Source organism: Cebus imitator, unplaced genomic scaffold (genome assembly GCF_001604975.1).
Source record: "Cebus imitator isolate Cc_AM_T3 unplaced genomic scaffold, Cebus_imitator-1.0 Scaffold129, whole genome shotgun sequence".
Classification (NCBI taxonomy): domain Eukaryota; kingdom Metazoa; phylum Chordata; class Mammalia; order Primates; family Cebidae; genus Cebus; species Cebus imitator.
In genome coordinates this window covers 4,962,925-4,981,308 of record NW_016107444.1, presented here as the reverse complement: position 1 = coordinate 4,981,308, position 18,384 = coordinate 4,962,925, and the positions used below count along the sequence as shown (strand labels likewise).

General features: G+C 43.8%; 1 protein-coding gene across 8 annotated transcripts in view; it reads left to right on the top strand.

Annotated features, from left to right (window-relative positions):
- The window catches only part of ULK4 (unc-51 like kinase 4), a 620,462-nt gene that overhangs the window by 4,397 nt on the left and 597,681 nt on the right, over positions 1-18,384 (top strand). For all 8 annotated transcript variants that reach the window (XR_005202208.1, XM_037742907.1, XM_037742908.1 and 5 more), the window contains exons 2-5: positions 3,162-3,347; positions 10,744-10,843; positions 12,093-12,232; positions 15,627-15,789. Coding sequence is in view for 7 of the 8 variants with exons in the window: in XM_037742907.1 (XP_037598835.1) it covers positions 3,210-3,347; positions 10,744-10,843; positions 12,093-12,232; positions 15,627-15,789 (541 nt within the window). In the remaining variant the exon portion in view is untranslated. The remainder of the gene's footprint in view (positions 1-3,161; positions 3,348-10,743; positions 10,844-12,092; positions 12,233-15,626; positions 15,790-18,384) is intronic.

The window sequence follows — 18,384 nt, the reverse complement described above, 5'->3', positions numbered from 1 at the left end:
TGTGTGTGTTTGAGACAGGGTCTTACTTTGTTGTCTGGGTTAGAGTGTAGTGGTGAGATCTTGGCTCACTACAACCTCTGTCTTCTGGGTTCAAGCTATCCTCCTGCGTCAGCCTCCCAAGTAGCTGGGACTACGTGCACAGGCCACCAATGCTGGTGAATTTTAAAAAATTTTTTAATATTTTGTAGAGATGGTGTTTCTCTATGTTTCCTAGGCTGGTCTCGAACTCCTGGCCTCAAGTGAACTTCACTCTTTGGCCTCCCAAAGTGGTGGAATTATAGGCGTGAGCCACTGAGGCCAGCCCAATGTGCTTTTTTAATTTTTGTTTTTTTTTTTTTCTGAGAGAGGGTCTCACTCTGCTGCTCAGACTGGAGTCCCATGGTGTAGCTCACTGTAGCCTTAGTCTCCTGGGCTCAAGCAATACTTCCGCTTCGGCCACCCAAAGGGGTGAGAGTATAGGTGTGAGCCATTAATCACACTTGAGTGCCCAGCCAATGTGTTGTTTTGATAAACAGATATGTTGTGAGGTTTTGGAAAGTTTAATATAGTCTAACGTATCTTTCCAAAGAGATGCCAGGTTATGAAAGATTGATTTTTTTTTTTGAGTGGTGCTCTGTCTCCCAGGCTGGAGTGCAGTGGCACAATCTCAGCTCACCGCAACATCTGCCTCCCAGGTTCAAGCGATTCTCCTACCTCAGCCTCGTGAGTAGCTGGGATTACAAGCTTGTGCCACTACACCTGGCTAATTTTTGTATTTTTAGTAGAGATGGGGTTTTGCCGTATTGGTCAGGCTGGTCTCAAACTTCTGACCTCAGGTGATCAGTTTGCCTCGGCCTCCCAAAGTGCTGGGATGACAGGTGTGAGCCGCCACACTTAGCCCGATAGATTGATTTTAATTATTTAGGTTAAATTGTCATATTATGACTCTAATTCTACCTTAACTGAAATTCCATATAAGATCATTTGATAAAAGATTACAGCAAGTTCTTATTTATGAAAATTAAAGGGTTATGTTGGCCAAGAAAACGAACTCATTTAACTTCTTATACCTTAGGTGAAGGATGAACTGCTTGGTTAAAAAACAAAACAAACCCAAAACAACAAACATCTTGATTTAGAGCAGGTGTTAGCAAACTTTTTTAATAAAGGGACAAATAGCAAATATTTTTGTGCAGGTCGTAGAGTGTCTGTCATAACTACTCAATTCTGTCATAGGTAATATATAGCAGTCTGAAAGCAACCATAAGCAATATATGAACGAATGGGTGTGGCTATGTTCCAATTAAACTTTATTTACAAAAGCAGGCAGCATGCGCAGTTTGGCCTAGGAGCTAGCCAGTAGTATTAATGATATTTGGTTTGACTCCTACAGTCTCTAGGGATTACATGGAAATATTCCATTTTTAAATACTGTATTTTCACTTTTTTCTCTGTTGCTTCTCATCATTTATAAAGTTTAGGTGGGGCATATGCTTCTCTTTTGCTTCTCATAATTTATAAGGTTTAGGTGGGGCATACCAGTCAAGACCGGTAGAGGGTCTTGAGTGCAAGTTGTGCAGGTTCTTGGCCTTTTGAACAGAGAAGTGGACAAAATGCCCAGCAAAGCAAAGAAGGAATGAAGCAATAACAGAACAAAAGCAGGGATTTGTTGAAAATGAAAGTACACTCCGGGAATATGCAGAAATTTCTCCGGTTCAGACACCCCCTAGAGGTTTCCCATTGGCCTCTTCACGTCACCGCCTGTAAGTCAAGCAGTGGCCTGCCGTGGGTCGCATGGATTTCAGAATTCCATTGTCTGCACCCAGGCAGATGCCAAGGTGAAGTTACCAAGTTGCAAACCAAGACTCCGCCCCAATCAGTCTGGTTGGTTGCAGGCGGCGTTTCCCGTCCGCTGCGCAGAGAAGGTGGGGGGTTTACATGCGGCATGGCCTCTGGCCGTTGTTGTTCCCGAGGCATGGAAAGTGAGGGTTTTCCCTTCCACTTAGCTGCAGGAAGTCCGTGTGACACGGCCTTAGGCTCCCTGCCTCCAGACCCTATTCTCCTGCCCCGTCCTGCAGACGTTGTTTCCCATTGTACCAGGTTTCCGCTGTCACCGATGGTAAGAAAGCCATGGCCCGCTGATGCCGTGACTCGTGGTGGAAGTAGCTGTCACTTTTTTTCGGTGAAGGTCCTACTGGCAGAGGGCAGGGGCCTCAGTCCCTCTTGGCAGCCGCGTTCCCCCCCCACCCCGGCAGGACGGTTCTCAGCTGCTCTCTCCCTGTTGGTGCGGATGTTCTCCCGCCCTTTCTGGATGAATCTGAGCAACTCCGCGGGGCGCCGGCTCCTAGGGAGCAACGCCGAACCCCTCCTGGGTCACGTCCCGCACCGACTCGGTGTGCTCGGTCAGCTGCCCACGTCGGCGGTGGCTGGGCCGGCTTGCTCCCGCTTTTGGTCACGCTGTGGCCCATGGCCACAGGGCCGCCCAGAGCCATGCTGCAATGGCGGCCGCCGCTGCTGCTGCAATGGCGGCCGCCGCTGCTGCTGCAATGGCGGCCGCCGCTGCTGCTGCAATGGCGGCCGCCGCTGCTGCTGCAATGGCGGCCGCCATTGTGATGGAGGGCCGGCCGCACGGAATGCCGGGATGCCCACCACCCTAGGGGCGCGGGCCGCTGCTCGCTGTGTTTTAAAGATCTTGTTGATGGAGCTTGAATGCCGCTTTGCGAATATTTGTTTATGTATTTATTTCTGAGACAAAGTCTCGCTCCATCGCTCTGGTTGGAGTGCAGCGGTGCGATCTCGGCTCACTGCAGCCTCCGCCTCCCGGGTAGCTGGGACCACGCCCGGCCAATTTTTGTGTTTTAAATAGAGACGGGTTTTCACCGTGTCGGCCAGGCTGGTCTCAAACTCCTGACCTCAGGTGATCCCCCGCCTCCGCCTCCTAAAGTTCTGGGATTACAGGCTAAGTCACCGCACCTGGCTGGGAATTTTTATTTATTTGCCCCTTAGCTTTGTTCATCCTGCAAAAAATACCAACATTAGTATTTAACATTTGTAAGTCAATTTTCCGAATTTATCGAATTGCTAGATTTTTTTTTCACGTATAAAATATTCTTGGCTAATTATCTTAGGCTAATTATGCAACTAGCTTGTACTTATCAATGTCATTTTTGTTTACTTTTTAGGAGCCAGAGATGCCATCATTCTATCGTCTGTGAGAAGTTGGCCCAGAGATGGAAAACTTTATTCTGTATGAGGAGATCGGAAGAGGAAGCAAGACTGTGGTGTATAAAGGGCGGCGGAAGGGCACAATCCATTTTGTAGCCATACTTTGTACTGATAAGTGCAAAAGGCCTGAGATAACCAACTGGGTAAGTCAGTGTGTTTCCACTGGTAGGGGAAGGAGCGCTACGGTAGCGTTTTCACAGGAGCCATTGAACTGGTTATATTAAATGCCACATTTTCTCTCTGGAAGGGGTGACCTCTCTGTTCAGTGCCACCAGTCCTGAGTAATGAGTAATAAACATATCCAAGTCATGACTAACTTAGGTTTATTTTATTTAATTTTTTTCTTTGTGGGGGGTATAAATCAGGGACACTATACTCTTTTTTTTTTTTTTTTCTCTTGAAACAGGGCCTGGCTCTGTTGCCCAGACCGGAATTCAGTGGTGCAATCATGACTCACTGCAGCCTCGACCTCTGTGTTCAAATGATCCTCCCACCTCAGCCTCCAGAGTAGCTGGGACTACAGGCATATACCACCATGCCTGGCTAATTCTTTGTATTTTTCATAGAGTGGGGGTTTGGCTATGTTGCCCAGGCTGGTCTTGAACTCCTGTGCTCAAGCTGTCTGTCCACTTCGGCCTCCCAAAGTGTTGGGATTACAGGCAGGAGCCACTGTGCCCAGCCTGGAAACTATATTCTATGTTAGATAATTTACTTTTTGAATTTGCTGTGTTTAGGAAACAAGCAGTTCCTACCCCCGCCACCCCCACTGCCACCCCCACCGCCACCCCCAGCCCTGCAATTTACTGTCAAGGAAGGACAGTGGGTGAGAGTGACTCGGGTTTGAAATAGCTGTATCACTTTATAGCCTAGGCTTCCTGGACCATACCTAGCTTAAAACAAAAATATTGTGGTAAAATACAACATAACATAAAGTTTGCCCCCTTGGTGATTTTTAATTGTACATAAGGTTTGTCCCCCCCAGTGATTTTTAATTGTGCATTTTAGGGATGATAAGTACACCCATATTGCTGTGCAACAATCACCACCACCTGTCTCCGAACCTCTTTTCCAGTTCAACTTTATTTACAAAAGCAGGCAGCATGTGCAGTTTGGCCCCCCAACCAGTAGTAGTAACGATATTTGGATTGACTCCTCCAGTCCTTAGGGATTACGTGGAAATATCATTCCATATTTGTTTGTACTGTATTTTCACTTGTTTTCTCCTTTGCTTCTCGTAATTTATATGATTTAGCTGGAGCATAGGCTTCTCTTTTGCTTCTCATAAGAGAAGCTCTATACCTGTGACATGAATTCCTCATTTCTCCTCCAGCTTCTGGTAACTGTCATTCTACGTTCTGTCTCTGTGGTTTTGACTCTTCTATAGAAATGGTGTCATACAGTATTTTTCTTTTTTCGTGTCTGGCTTATTTCGATTAGTATAATGTCCTCAGTGTTCATCCATGTTGTAGCTCGGGTCAGGATTTCCTCCTTTTTAAGGCTGAATCATACTTCATTGTACATACGTATATTGCATTTTGCTTATCTATTCATGTATCAGTGGACACAGGTTGCTTCTGTGTTTTAACTACTGTGAACAATGCTGCTGTGAATATGTAGGTACAAATACGACTTTGAGATCCTGCTTTCTTTTGTGTATATACCCAGAAGTGGAATCGCTGGTCCTGTGGTAATTCTAGCTCTGATTTTGTAAAGGCTTGCTGTGCTGTTTTCCCCAGCAGCTCTCCCATCCTCACATTGCAGCCCGTCAGGGCACAAGGGTTCAGCTTCTCTGCATCTTTGTCAGTACTTGTTTTTATTTATTTATTTATTTTAACAGTAACCCTCCTAATGGGTGTGAGGTGGTGTCTCATTATTGTTTTGATTTGCATTTCCCTAATGACTAGTGATGCTGAGCCGAATCTTTTCATGTGCTTGTTGACAATTTGTATTTCTCCTTTGGAGAAACGTCTGTTCTTTTCGCCCATTTCCTTAAGTCCTTTGCCCATTCTCTAATCTGGTTGCTTTCTTGCTGAGTTTTATGACTCATCTATATATTCTAGATACTAATCTGCTCAGATATATGATTTGCAAGTATATTTTCATATTCCACAGGTTGCCTTTTCACTTTGTTGTTAGTGCCTTTTGATGTAGTAAAGTTTAAAATTTGTGCGGAGTCACATTTGCCTGTCTTTTTTTTTTCCTGTGTCTTTGGTGTCGTATCCAAATATCCAAAAATCATTGCCAAACCCAGTGTCATGAAGCTTTTGCCCTATTTGCTGTTCTGAGAGTTACGTATTTTTACCTCTTATATTTAGATATTTGATTCATTTTGAGTTAAATTTTGTATGTGGTGTTCAGTAAGTGTCTCAGTTTGTTTGGGTTGCTAAAGCAAAATGCCTTAGGCTGGATAGCTTAGAAATGACAGAAATTTATTGGCCACAGTTCTTGGGGCTGGCAAGTCCAAGATCAAGGTGCCAGCAGTTTTGGTGTCTGGTAACGGCTTGCTGTCCTTTTCAAAGCTGGTGCCTTCTATGTGTGCCCACATGGCAGAGGAGGAAAGAAAACAGGCTTCCTAAGCCTCTCTTCTCAGGGCACTAAGTTTATTTATGAGGGTAGAGTCCACATGATCCAATCATCTCTTAAAGGTTTCACCTCCTGATGCCACCACAATGGGCATTAGGTTTCAATGTGAATTTTTTTTTTTGAGACGGAGTCTTGCTCTGTCGCCAGGCTGGAGTGCAGTGGCTCGATCTCGGCTCACTGCAACCTCTGCCTCCCGGGTTCAAGGGATTCTCCTGCCTCAGCCTCCGAGTAGCTGGGACTACAGGCGTGTACCACCACGCCCAGCTAATTTTTGTATTTTTTTAATAGAGACACGGTCTCACCATGTTGGCCAGGATGCAATGTGACTTTTAGAGGGACACATTCATACCATAGCAGTGAAGGTCTAGCTTCTCTCTTTTTATGTGGGTAATCCAGTTTTCCCAGCACCATTTGTTGAAAAGACTGTCCTTTCCCCGTTGAATAGTTTTGGAATCCTTGTTGAAAGTCATTTGACCATATGTGTGAGGGTTTATTTCTGGGCTCCTTATTCTATACTGTTGGTCTGTATGTTTGTCTTTATAGCAGTACTGTACTGTTTTTATTACTGTAGCTTTGTAGTAAGTTTTGGAATCAGGAAGCATGTGTTCTACAGCCTTTTTTTCTTTTTAAGATTGTTTTGGCCATTTGGCATATTGAGATTCCATGTGAAGTTTTGAATAGATTTTTTTTCTAGTCCTGCAAAAAAAGTGGTTGTGAGTTTGATAAGAATTTCATTGAATGTGTAGATTGCTTTGGGGAGATTGATTTTGGGTGGTATTTGAATGTTAATTATTAATACCTGAATATTGCCTTCCAATTCATAAACACTTGATATTTTCCAACTTATTTATGTCTTTTAAAAATTTCCTTCAGAAGTTTTTATAGTTTTCATTGTGTGAGTCTTTCCACCTGCTTAGTTAATTCCTATGTGTTTTATTGTTTTTGCTGCTATTATTAATGGAGGTGTTTTCTTACTTTCTTTTTCCATTGTATATTTGTTAATGTCTAGAAATTCTCACTGGGTGTGGTAGCTCATACCTGTAATCCCAGCACTTTGAGAGGCTGAGGGAGGTGGAGGCAGATTGCTTGAACTCAGCAGTTCGAGAGCAGCCTGGGCAACATGGTGAAACTGTGTCTCTGCAAAAAATACAAAAATTAGCCTGGGGTGGGCCAAGCACGGTGGCTCATGCCTGTAATCCCAGCACTTTGGAAGGTCGAGGTGGGCAGATCACTTGAGGCCAAGAGTTCAAGACCAGTGTGGCCAACGTGGTTAAAAACCCATCTCTACTAAAAATACAAAAAATCAGCTGGGCAGGGTGGCACGTGCCTGTAGTCCCAGCTGCTTGGGAGGCTGAGGCAGGAGAATCACTTGAACTCGTGAGGTGGAGGTTGCAGTGAGTTAAGATCGTGCCACTGCACTCCAGCCTGGGCGACAGCACAAGCCTTTGTCTCAAAAAAAAAAAAAAAGCTGGGGTTGGTGGCAGGCACCTGTGGTCCCAGCTACTCAGGAAGCGGGGGTGGAAGGATTTCTTGAGCCTAGGTGTAGGTGGTGGGGGTTACAGTGAGCAGTGATTGTACCACTGCACTCCAACCTGAGTGACAGTGAGATCTTGTCTCAAAAATAAATAAACAGAGTAGCTGCAGAGTCTGTGGAGGGTTGGTCGAGTTTAACAAGAATTGCAGTGGTCGTGGGAGTGAGCTGGAAAGTGTGCGTATGTGGTCACAGGCTAGGATGTGTGGAAGAGATTTTGGTGGTGATGCAGTTTTTAGTAAAAGTCTAGCAACACCATCCAGTAGAAATACAATGGGGGCCAGAAATCTAATTTTGAATTTTTTAGTAGTCACATTGAAAAATGAAAAACAAATGGGTGAAATTAACTTTGGTAATATATTTCTAAAGCCAGTATATACAGTGTAGAATGATATCAACATGTTATTGGTAAAAATTATTTACTTATTTATATTTTTGAGATGGAGCCTTACTCTGCCGTGCAGGCTGGAGTGCAGTGGTGCAATCTCGGCTAACTGCAACCTCCGCCTCCCAGGTTCAGGCAATTCTCCTGTCTCACCCCCTGAGTTCCTGGGATTAGAGGCATGTACTGCCATCCCTGGCTAATTTTTGTATTTTGTTGTAGAGACAGGGTTTCACCATGTTGGCCAGGCTGGTCTCAAACTCCTGACCTCAAGTGATCTGCCCACCTTGGCCTCCCAAAATGTTGGTTTTACAGGCATGAGCCACTGTACCCAGCCAGTAAAAACTATTACCAAGATATTGTTTATTGTTATTTTTTGGAATGAGGTCTTCAGAATACTGTGTGTATGTCACATCTGTAGCACGTCCTGGCTCAGACAAGCCACTTTTCGAGTTCTGAGTAGCCTTGTGTGGCACGTCGCTCCTGCATTGAACACCGTAGGTCTGTGGAGTAACCATGAGTAGGTGGTCGAGGTGAAGGCGGAGGCAAGACTCTGAGAGGCAGTCTGGCCCAGCATTTGGGAGAGCAGGCGCGGGGCGTGCGTGCAGCGATGAGGAGCGCTGGAAGGAGGCGCTGGGCCCGGATTCTGTTGGTGATTCTGCTGGAATTGCCGTACCCCTTTATTTTTCATCAGGACTCCCCTTCTTGTGCCGGATGCGGTGGGAGTCCTTAAGCATGCTCGCCAGGCGGTCTTCCTTATCCTTTGGTGGCCTTATTAGTTTTGCAGTTTCTTTCTTTTTCTGTTTTTTTTTTTTGAGACAGGGTCACACTCTGTCATTCAGGCTGCAGTGCAGTGATGTGGTCTTGGCTCACTGCACCTTGACTTTCTGAGCTCAGGGGGTCCTCCTGCCTCAGCCTTCCTAGTAGCTGGGACCACAGGCATGTGCCACCATGCCGGGCTAATTTCTTTATTTTAGTTGTGTCGTTTCTTACAAGGTGCTCCTTAAATTTTCTCTCGATCACTCTGCTTTTTGGTTTTTAACCCCTCTGTCTTCTAAGTTATGAGGATCTGTTTTCCTCTAATTGTGCTACAGCATGAGCCCACCTAGTTGTTCAGAGCGTTTTGCTTTTAACATGGGGAGCTCAGGCCGGGCGCAGTGGCTCATGCCTGTAATCCCAGCACTTTGGGAGGATGAGGCGGGTGGATCACAAGATCAGGAGTTTGAGACCAGCCTGGCCAACATGGTGAAACCCCATCTCTACTAAAAATACAAAAATTAGCCAGGTGTGGTGGGGCGTGACTATAGTCCTAGCTACTTGGGAGGCTGAGGCAGAAAAATCACTTGAACCCAGAAGGTGGAGGTTTCAGTGAGCCGAGATTGTGCCCCTGTACTTCAGCCTGGGCGACAGAGTGAGACTCCCATCACAAAAAACGTTTGGGGAGCTCTGTACGTATGGGCTCAGGCTCAATTGTTTGTGTTAAGTGGTAGTAGAGTTTGGATGTGACTTTAAATTTTTTTTTTTTTTAAACTGGGCCTAGTGACTCATTCCTGTGATCCCAGCATTTTGGGAGGCTGAGGTGGGAGGATCGCTTGAGCCTAGGAGTTCAAGACTAATTTAGGCAACAAATAAGACCTTGTCTCTACAAAAAATCAAAAAATGAACTGAGTGTGGTGGTGCAAGCCTGTGGTCTCCACTGCTCTGCAGGGGTTCACCAGAAACTTGGACAACAGGGAAAAACCAAGAAAAAAAGGACGATTGTCCTATCACCTAAAGATAATTATTGCTCTGCCAGGCGCGGTGGCTCACACCTGTGATCCCAGCACTTTGGGAGACTGAGGCGGGTGGATCACAAGGTTAGGAGTTCAAGACCAGCCTGGCCAAGACGGCAAAACCCTGTCGCTACTAAAAATACCAACATTAGTTGGGCATGGTGGCAGGTGCCTGTAATCCCAGCTACTCAGGAGGCTGAGGCAGAGAATTGCTTGAACCTGGGAGGCACGGGTTGCAGTGAGCCGAGATTGTACCACTGCACTCCAGCCTGGGCCACAGAGCAGGATTCTGTCTCAAAATAATAATAATAATAATAATAATTGCTCATGTCTTGGTTTGTTTCCTTCTAGCTTGTGAGGGTTTTAAAAAATGTTTTAGTCATGGTATAATTTTGTTTCTTGCCCTTTTCACTTAACATTATAACACTCATTCCTCTGTGTTTTAATTTAAGTAAACATTTTACTGTTGATGATATTTAGTCAGTTGATAATACAAGTTAGTTAACTATTGTGTTATTGAGTATTTAGGTTATGTTTACTTAGCAAAAAGTTTTTCCTTTAAAATTATTTCTTCTTCCTTGGTTTTAAAAGTAGTGTGTATTAGTATAGACAGTAGAAAATGAGAGAAAAGTAGAATTAGAAACATCAGCAGTTTAACCAATAAAAGTAGCTATGTTGGTGAATATTCTCTGGTCATTTTCCTATAAATCTTTTGCAAATTTGTGTTTACACAGACAGACAAAAGAGTATTACACAAGTTAAAAAAAAATTATTTATTTATTTATTTATTTAGAGATGGAGTCTTGCTCTGTCACCTAGGCTGCGATTCAGTGTCATGATCTTGGCATGCTGCAACCTCTGCTTCCTGGGTTCAAGCAGTTCTCCTCCCTCAGTCTCCCGAGTAGCTGGGATTACAGACATGTGCCACCATGCCTGACCAATTTTTGTATTTTTAGTAGAGATGGGGTTTCGCCATCTTGGTCAGCCTGGTCTTGAACTCCCGACCTCAAGTGATCTGCCTGCCTCAGCCTCCCAAAGTGCTGGGATTATAGGTATGAGCCACTGTGCATGGCCAAAAAAGTTTATTTTTAAGTTAGTGTTTTTCTATATAATAGCCTTCATAATCATCATTTCTAATATCTGTATAGAATTCCACCAAATAAATGTCACTGTTTTCTTATCCACTAACTAATTGCGTATTTAGGTTTTTCTCAGTAGATGTAAGAGTTTTAGGAATTTCTTTTTAGAGTGAATGCTCTGTGTTTTTATAGGTCCGTCTCACCCATGAAATTAAACACAAGAATATTGTCACTTTTCATGAATGGTATGAAACCAGCAATCACCTCTGGCTAGTAGTGGAACTCTGCACAGGTAAGAAAGAGTATGTAAGAAGTGCTGTGAATATAGTATTGAAAAAAATGCTGTAAGTTTTGTTACTTTCCTTTTATCTTGTGTTGTAAATACAGGTAGTTGTTGATGTTATTTACTACGTAAACTTGAAAATCTATTGCTCTGTGGATATTAGGGAAGGGTAAAGAGCAAAGATGTTTGGGAAAAAGCAGAATTATGTAAATCAATTTTGGGTTGACTTGACTTTGGTATATTATTACATTACACACATAAAAAATCAGAAATGTTTTAAAGTGATGATTAATTTATCAAAAACATTTTCCCCGTAAAAACAAACAGTTTAAGTTGACTAGCTATTAATTAACTAATAAATTTATAAAGTATCTTTTGTTTTTATGAAAAGCATTCTGTACCTCATAAAATTTTAAGCAATGTGGAAAGGTACAACGATGAACCAACAAATAATTAGAGATAACAAGTTACAGCTGTTGCTTCGTACAACTTTGTAGGACTATATACAGGGAGAAAGTTGACTAAATACATGTTATCTCGGCTTTTTTTTTTTTTTTTTTTTTTTTTTTTTTTTTTTTTTTTTTTTTTTTTTTTTTTTTTTTTTTTTTTTGAGACAGAGTTTCACTCATGTTACCCAGGCTGGAGTGCAATGGCGCGATCTCAGCTCACCGCAACCTCTGCCTCCTGGGTTCAGGCAATTCTGCCTCAGCCTCCTGAGTAGCTGGGATTACAGGCACGCACCACCATGCCCAGCTAATGTTTTTGTATTTTTAGTAGAGACGGGGTTTCACCATGTTGACCAAGATGGTCTCGATCTCTTGACCTCGTGATCCACCCGCCTCGGCCTCCCAAAGTGCTGGGATTACAGGCTTGAGCCACCGCGCCCGGCTATCTCGGCTTTTAGTTTCAAAATTTTAGGAGTTAGGCAAAAAATGTAATTGCTACTAAGTGCTACTATTAACTAGTACTAAGTACTACTGTTAGTGTACTTTGTATACATTTAGTAACAATAAAGGATAATTAAATATTGATATACTTATTGCTAGCTTTCCTGAATCTGTCTCTGGTGCTTGCGCGTAGACTTCTGTTGAAGAGCTGGGGCCACTGTATTCACTCACCTGTGTGTTCCTTAACCAGACTGTCAGGGTTTACGGTCTTGATCAGTTTTTAATGTTCGTACCTGTCAGCATGGAACCTCTCAGGGGCACTCTGTGATGGTAGTGGGTTGAAGTGGGTGATTTCAATCAAATTCTTGCAGGTGGTTCCTTAAAAACAGTTATTGCTCAAGATGAAAACCTCCCAGAAGATGTTGTGAGAGAATTTGGAATTGACCTGATTACTGGATTACATCATCTTCATAAACTTGGCATTCTCTTTTGTGACATTTCTCCTGAGAAGGTAATTCATGAAAGTTTTCCATTTCCTAAGTGCTTCTGTCTCAATTTAGAGTGCTTTCTCAAAGATGTTTTTATTTTTAGATAAAATTTTGGTGTAGAACATCTTGAAATTTTAAGTTAACTTTTTTTTTTTTTTTTTTTTTTAATGAAAGGAGGCCAGGCATGGTGGCTCATGCCTGTAATCCCAGCATTTTGGGAGGCTGAGGCAGGTGGATCACTTGAGGTCAGGAGTTTGAGACTAGCCTGGCCAACATGACGAAACCCTATCTCTACTAAAAACACAAAAATTAGCCGGGTGTGGTGGCGGATGCCTGTAATTCCAGCTACTCGAGAAGCTGAGGCAGGTTAATTGCTTGACCCTGGGAGGGAGAGGTGGCAGTGAGCTTAGATTGCGCCACCATTGCACTCCAGCCTGGGTGACAGAGCAAGACTCCGTCTCAAAAAAAAAAAGAAAAGAGAAAAAAAAAGGAAATAAAAGGAAGTACATGGTACTGTATTTTAGGTGCTGAAGCTGCTTTTTGAATGTGAAGTCTCCCTGTCAGAGCTCTTTGAGTAATGCCTTAATGCTGGTAACCTATCCTGTATATGATGAACACAACAGGTCTGTAAGATAAGGCCCTCTTAGGTCCGAAGTCATCGGGCACGTTTGTGAAACATTATTTTAGCTTGATGGTGGCATTCTTGGCTATATATGTATGATTCCTGATATTATGGATCAAATATTTTCTCTTTTGGTAAAATTATTCACACCTAACTGAGCTTCAGTATAGTGGAGTCGTGAAACCTACGTGGTTTCTGAGTTGCAGTCAACACTGACCCTTAGAAGCTGTGTGAACTGGACAAGTTACCCTGCCTCTCTTTGCCTTAGTTTCTTTGTCACATGGAGATAGATTTCTCAAGATATTTGTGAGGATTACCCATTATATTTAGGTTAAGTTTCTGGGCTACTTTTTGGTAAGTAGTGTGCTCACAGTGATGTCAGTAATTGTCTTTGTAAGTACATACTCTGAGGAATTGTACATGTTACTGGTCTAAGTTTTTACTTTTCCTTTAATATATGCCAGCGAAATCAAAAGCTGAATGTTTCATTTAGAAATTAGAAATTTTATTTTTATTAGAAATTTTATTTTTGCAGGTTATCTGTATGAGAAGATAATCAAAGCTTAAAAAAAAAAAACTTCCATAAAATCCCGTATAGTGAATGGTAGTTCTTGTTTGAAATACTCAGATCTATGCCTCAAGTCTGCAGCTGCTCAGCTGTCGTTACCGTGCTGAAAGCAGCCACAGACAGCTTGTAAAATACCTGGATGTGACTGTATTTCAATGCTTCGTTCATGGATATGGAAATGTGGATTTCATGTAATTCATTGTCACGTGTCTAGAAATTTTTTTTTTTTCTTAACCATTTAGAAATATAAAAACTACTTTTTTTTTTTTTTTTTGAGTCAGACTCTCACTCTGTCGCCCAGACTGGAGTGCAGCGATGTGATCTCAGCTTAGTACAAACTCCACAACCCGGGTTCAAGCAATTCTCCTGCCTCAGCCTCCCAAGTAGCTGGGACTATAGGCACGTAGCTGATTTTTGTATTTTTGGTAATGATGGAGTTTCACCATGTTGGCCAGGCTGGTCTCAAACTCCTGACCTCAGGTGATCCTCCTCACTTGGCCTCCCAAAGTGCTGGGATTTATAGGTGTGAGCCACCATTCCTGGCCAAAAACCACATTCTTTTTGGCAGTGTTCAGATAGTTTTTTTTTTTTTTAAATCCAACACTCTTGGTTCATAGCTGTATAGAAGCGGGCAGTGGCCAGGGATTGTCCCAGAGGCTGTAGTTTGCTGATATCTGTGCGGGAGCTGTTTAGTGTAAGGATTTGAGAAGTTCGGGCGCTTTGTGACCTAAGCCTGTGTTCCGGAACAGGGGTTAGCAAAGGTTAGGCGGGATTCCGGTTTTAGTGAATGAACTCTGACTGGAGCACAGCCATGGTCTCTGGTGTATGTGCTGTCAGTGGCTACTGCTCTTCAACAACAGAATTGAAGTGAAGACAAAGACTGTGTGGCTCATGAAGTCTAAAATATTTACTAGCCGGCTCTTCACCAACAATGAAAGTGTTTGCCGATCCATGCCGGTGGTCCTCTGGACCAGCAGCATCAGCTTGACCTGGGACGTGGTAGAAACGGGCCCCATCCCAGACCTGTTGAATCCAAAACTCTGGGGGCAGTGACTGGTCGTTTGTGCTTTAACAAGTCCTCCAGGGGACTGTGATGCTCACATGAGTGTAAAAGCCACTATTACAGACGAGCAGACATCCTTACTGTGTGTTTGTGACTGGAAGTTAGGATTTAACTTCACATTGCCTTTATTTTATTATTTTTTTGAGACAGAGTCTTGCTCTCATGCAGGCTGGAGTGCAGTGGCAGCCTTGGCCCACTGCAACCTCTCCCTTCAGGTTCAGGCGATTCTGGTGCCTCAGCCTCCTGAGTAGCTGGGACTACAGGCACCCGTCACCATGCCCAGCTAAATGTTGTATTTTGAGTAGAGATGGGGTTTTACCACGTTGGCCAGTCTCGTCTCAAAACTCCTGGCCCTCAGTGATCTGCCCGCCTCAGCCTCCCAAAGTGCTGGGATTAGAGGCGTGAACCACTGCATTTGACCCTGCATTGCTTTGAAAAACCACAAAGCCACCTGACCCATTGCACCCATCTAGAAATACTTTTAATAGAGGAAATGATAAAAGTAACGGAATGTTAGTTCCTGGCATGTTTTCAACCATCCATAGCTTCCAATCACAAACTATACTAGGACACTTGAGCACTTACCACCTGCCAGTGGCTGTTACAGACTCTTCACACGTGTAACCTTGATTAATCCTTACAGCAGTCTGAAGAGTTAGGTATTATTTCCCCCATTTTACAGGTGAAGACACTGGGGATTAGAAAGGTTAAATAAATTCTTCAAGGTCAGACACCAAGCAAATGGTGGACTGGGGTCTAAAATCCAGATCTCCGACCTTAGTCCTAACTGTGCATCATGCTTCCTCACCTGGACACACTCAGGCAGGTGTGTTTCAGATCCTCCTGCAGCGCACACTGAGGGCTGGCAAGTGCAGATTGTTGTATTTTCTTCGTTGCTCATCTTTCCCCAGACCTGAGGTTTTCTACGATGGTTATACAGTGTGCTCATATGTATCTGAGAATGAGCAATTTTTTATTTGATTATGAAAAGTTGGATTTATTTTTCTTTAGCTTTTTTAAAAAATTATAAGCATTTATTTTTCTGAGTTCTGATAGAGAGAGAATGGCAGTGCTCAAAAGTTCTGTAGTGCAATTATAAGAGGTACTGATGTATGTACAAACGAAGTTGAATTTTTTCTGGAAACATGTATTTGATCTTCATAGATACTCTTGGAAGGGCCTGGCACACTGAAGTTTAGCAACTTTGGCTTGGCAAAAGTTCAAGGTGAAAATTTGGAAGAGTTCTTTGCTTTGGTGGCAGCAGAAGAAGGAGGAGGCGAGGGCAGAGAAAATGTCCTGAAGAAAAGCATGAAAAGTAGAGTCAAAGGTATGTGGACCTGGGAAACTTACAGACCTAACTCTAGCTGTGGACCATGCCACTCCTGTGTTTAGGGGACACTGTCGGTCTTTCGTTTTGCCAGTCAAATAACGTATTGAAAATAATAATGGCCAGGAGACAGAGTCTACATAGGAATGGCTTTGTCCACCTAAAGTATTCAGTGTGGACCTACTCTGTCAGGCCTGGAGAAACTTTAACAAAGCCTGTATTTTGTCCTTAGCTTTATGTTTTACTGAGCACTCGTTAGCACGTAGGAGGGGAACGGTGTCTGTTGCATCAGTGGCTGAATAGAAATTTGTTGAGTCAACGATATTCTGTAGTTGAAGCCTATTTCTGGGGTGTATTCTTGGCATGTGAAATGGGGCCGGGGTGTTAAAATTGCTATACTCGAGGGGAGAGTCTGAAGTGACGTTTCTTACACCTTTCGGGGCACGTGGTAAAGCTCTTTCCTCCTCAAGTTTTATGTCTGGGTGCTGGAGACGTTGGGCTGTTGAAGCTCTGTGTTACTCCGCATGCTGTCAGCTGAGCTGGGTGGTGGTTGAAGGAAACAGCACTCAGAGAGGGTGGCAGATATCCTTGGACTTGCTAGTCGTGTGGCCAGGGATGGGGAAGGAGGATGGGGAACGGCAGGTCAGTTGTAGGCCTCCTAAGTAGGACTAAGGGAAATGAAAGTTTCAGGGCCAGCTTGTATATGATAAGATTTCATGCCCGAGAAGAAGGCTTTTAGTGTCTTCAAATTGCATTTCACAGAATTATCTGTATTCTATGAAAGTGACTATTGTGGTCTGTGTTAGTAGGATATGAAGTTCTGAATTGTGTAAAATTGTATTGTAGAAAACAAGGTCAGTGATGTATCGTAGGGGTTCAGTCAGGGTGGTGGGAAAATTTGTAAAATAGATGCAGACCTTCTGGGAAGGCCGGAAGGTTTTGCAGAAGCCTCAGGATAGAGCTATGGCTGAAGGCAGCCTAATCCTGTTGAGCTAAAATAGCAAAAAGCAAATAACAAGGGAGTGTGGGGGAGTTTCTCTAAAGAGCTTCTTTATTCATGTGGTCCTGAGACCGACCTTTGATCATTCCAACTGCTCTCTGCTGGAGAGTGGGGGATCAGCAATGTTAATTATCCACAAGTGTGTTGACTCAAAGCCCCTGTCACTGAATCTCTACTAAATAAATGTCCTGGTTATGGCACCCTCCTTGGTGTCTGTGAGTGGCCCGGACCCCTAGCCCGCTCTTTCACTGGGTATCTGTGTCTGAGTGTGTTTGTTCATCCGTCGCTAGGTCAGGGTCTGCAGGTTGGACCTGGCAGTCTATGTCAGTATAAATGCATGTTTAGTAAGGGGAAGAGCTGTGTTGTGGAGAAGTATGTCAGAAGTTCTAGCAGTGATGCTTACTTCTGAGATTAATCTAAGAGCAGTCTCTGTGACAGGGCAGGTGGGTCTGTTTGCAGCCAGCAGGGCAGCATCAGCACTGACTTTTGGGGATCATGTACTTCATAGGCAATTAGCCTTCACATCCCTGTGGCATGATGATAAAAATAAAGTGTAAAACCACTTCCATTTTCCTGGAGACTGAGAACTCACAGTCTTAGGTGTGGCAATGAACAAGGCACAGGAAAACACTCACCCTGCCTTTTGCCATGTGTGACCAGTCGGGTGCGGTGGTGGCACTGATGATGGGTCAGTGGTGGTGTGCAGCCGTCAAGAATCCGTCCACCTAGATGCCGATGTCAGGGCAAAAACACCTGGATTCTAGTTCTGCCTTTGCTTCTTGTAACTTTCAGAGTGGTGTCACATAGCTGCTAGGAGTTTTAATTTCCTGTGGAAAATTAGGGGACTGGAGGTTGGCTGGATCATAGTTCCCAAATTCAGGGACAGAAAAGTTACATAAATCCCTGATGTGGCCCAGTTTAGGAGGGATTGATGGAGGTTATGTCAAACTAGGCTCAATTTTGGCCCAACGTTGACTGAGAGAAATTATAAATCTGGGCTGATTTATGAAAAGAGTTTTGAATTTAGGATCCCCTACCTGCAGGTTAGAGTTCAGGTTCCAGGATCTGGTCCTGCGTTGCCTGTCTGTTCTTGTGGTGGCCACAAGAATGTGTTTCACTGTCCTTCAACTGCAGGTGCAACTGAGCAAGTCCTCCACCTGTTGAAGAAATCCACCAGTGCTTTTGCCGTGAGGCCAGCTTCTCATGACTGCACCCAGCTAATGACTGAGCTTGGAGGGGACAGTGAGGCAGGCCTACTCCTAGGAGGCACTCTGGTGGCCGACGTTGCTTCAGGGATTATTATTATTATTTTTTTTGAGATGGAGTCTTGCTCTGTTGCCCAGGCTGGAGTGCAGTGTCGTGATCTCAGCTCACTGCAACCTCTGCCTCTGGGTTCGAGCAATTCTTCTCCCTCAGCCTCCTGAGTAGCTGGGTAAATTACAGGCACACACCTCCACCACGCCCAGCTAATTTTTGTATTTTTTAGTAGAGATGGGGTTTCACCATGTTGGCCAGGCTGGTCTCGAACTCCTGACCTTAGGTGATCTGCCCACCTTGGCCTCCCAAAGTGCTGAGATTACAGACATGGGCCACTG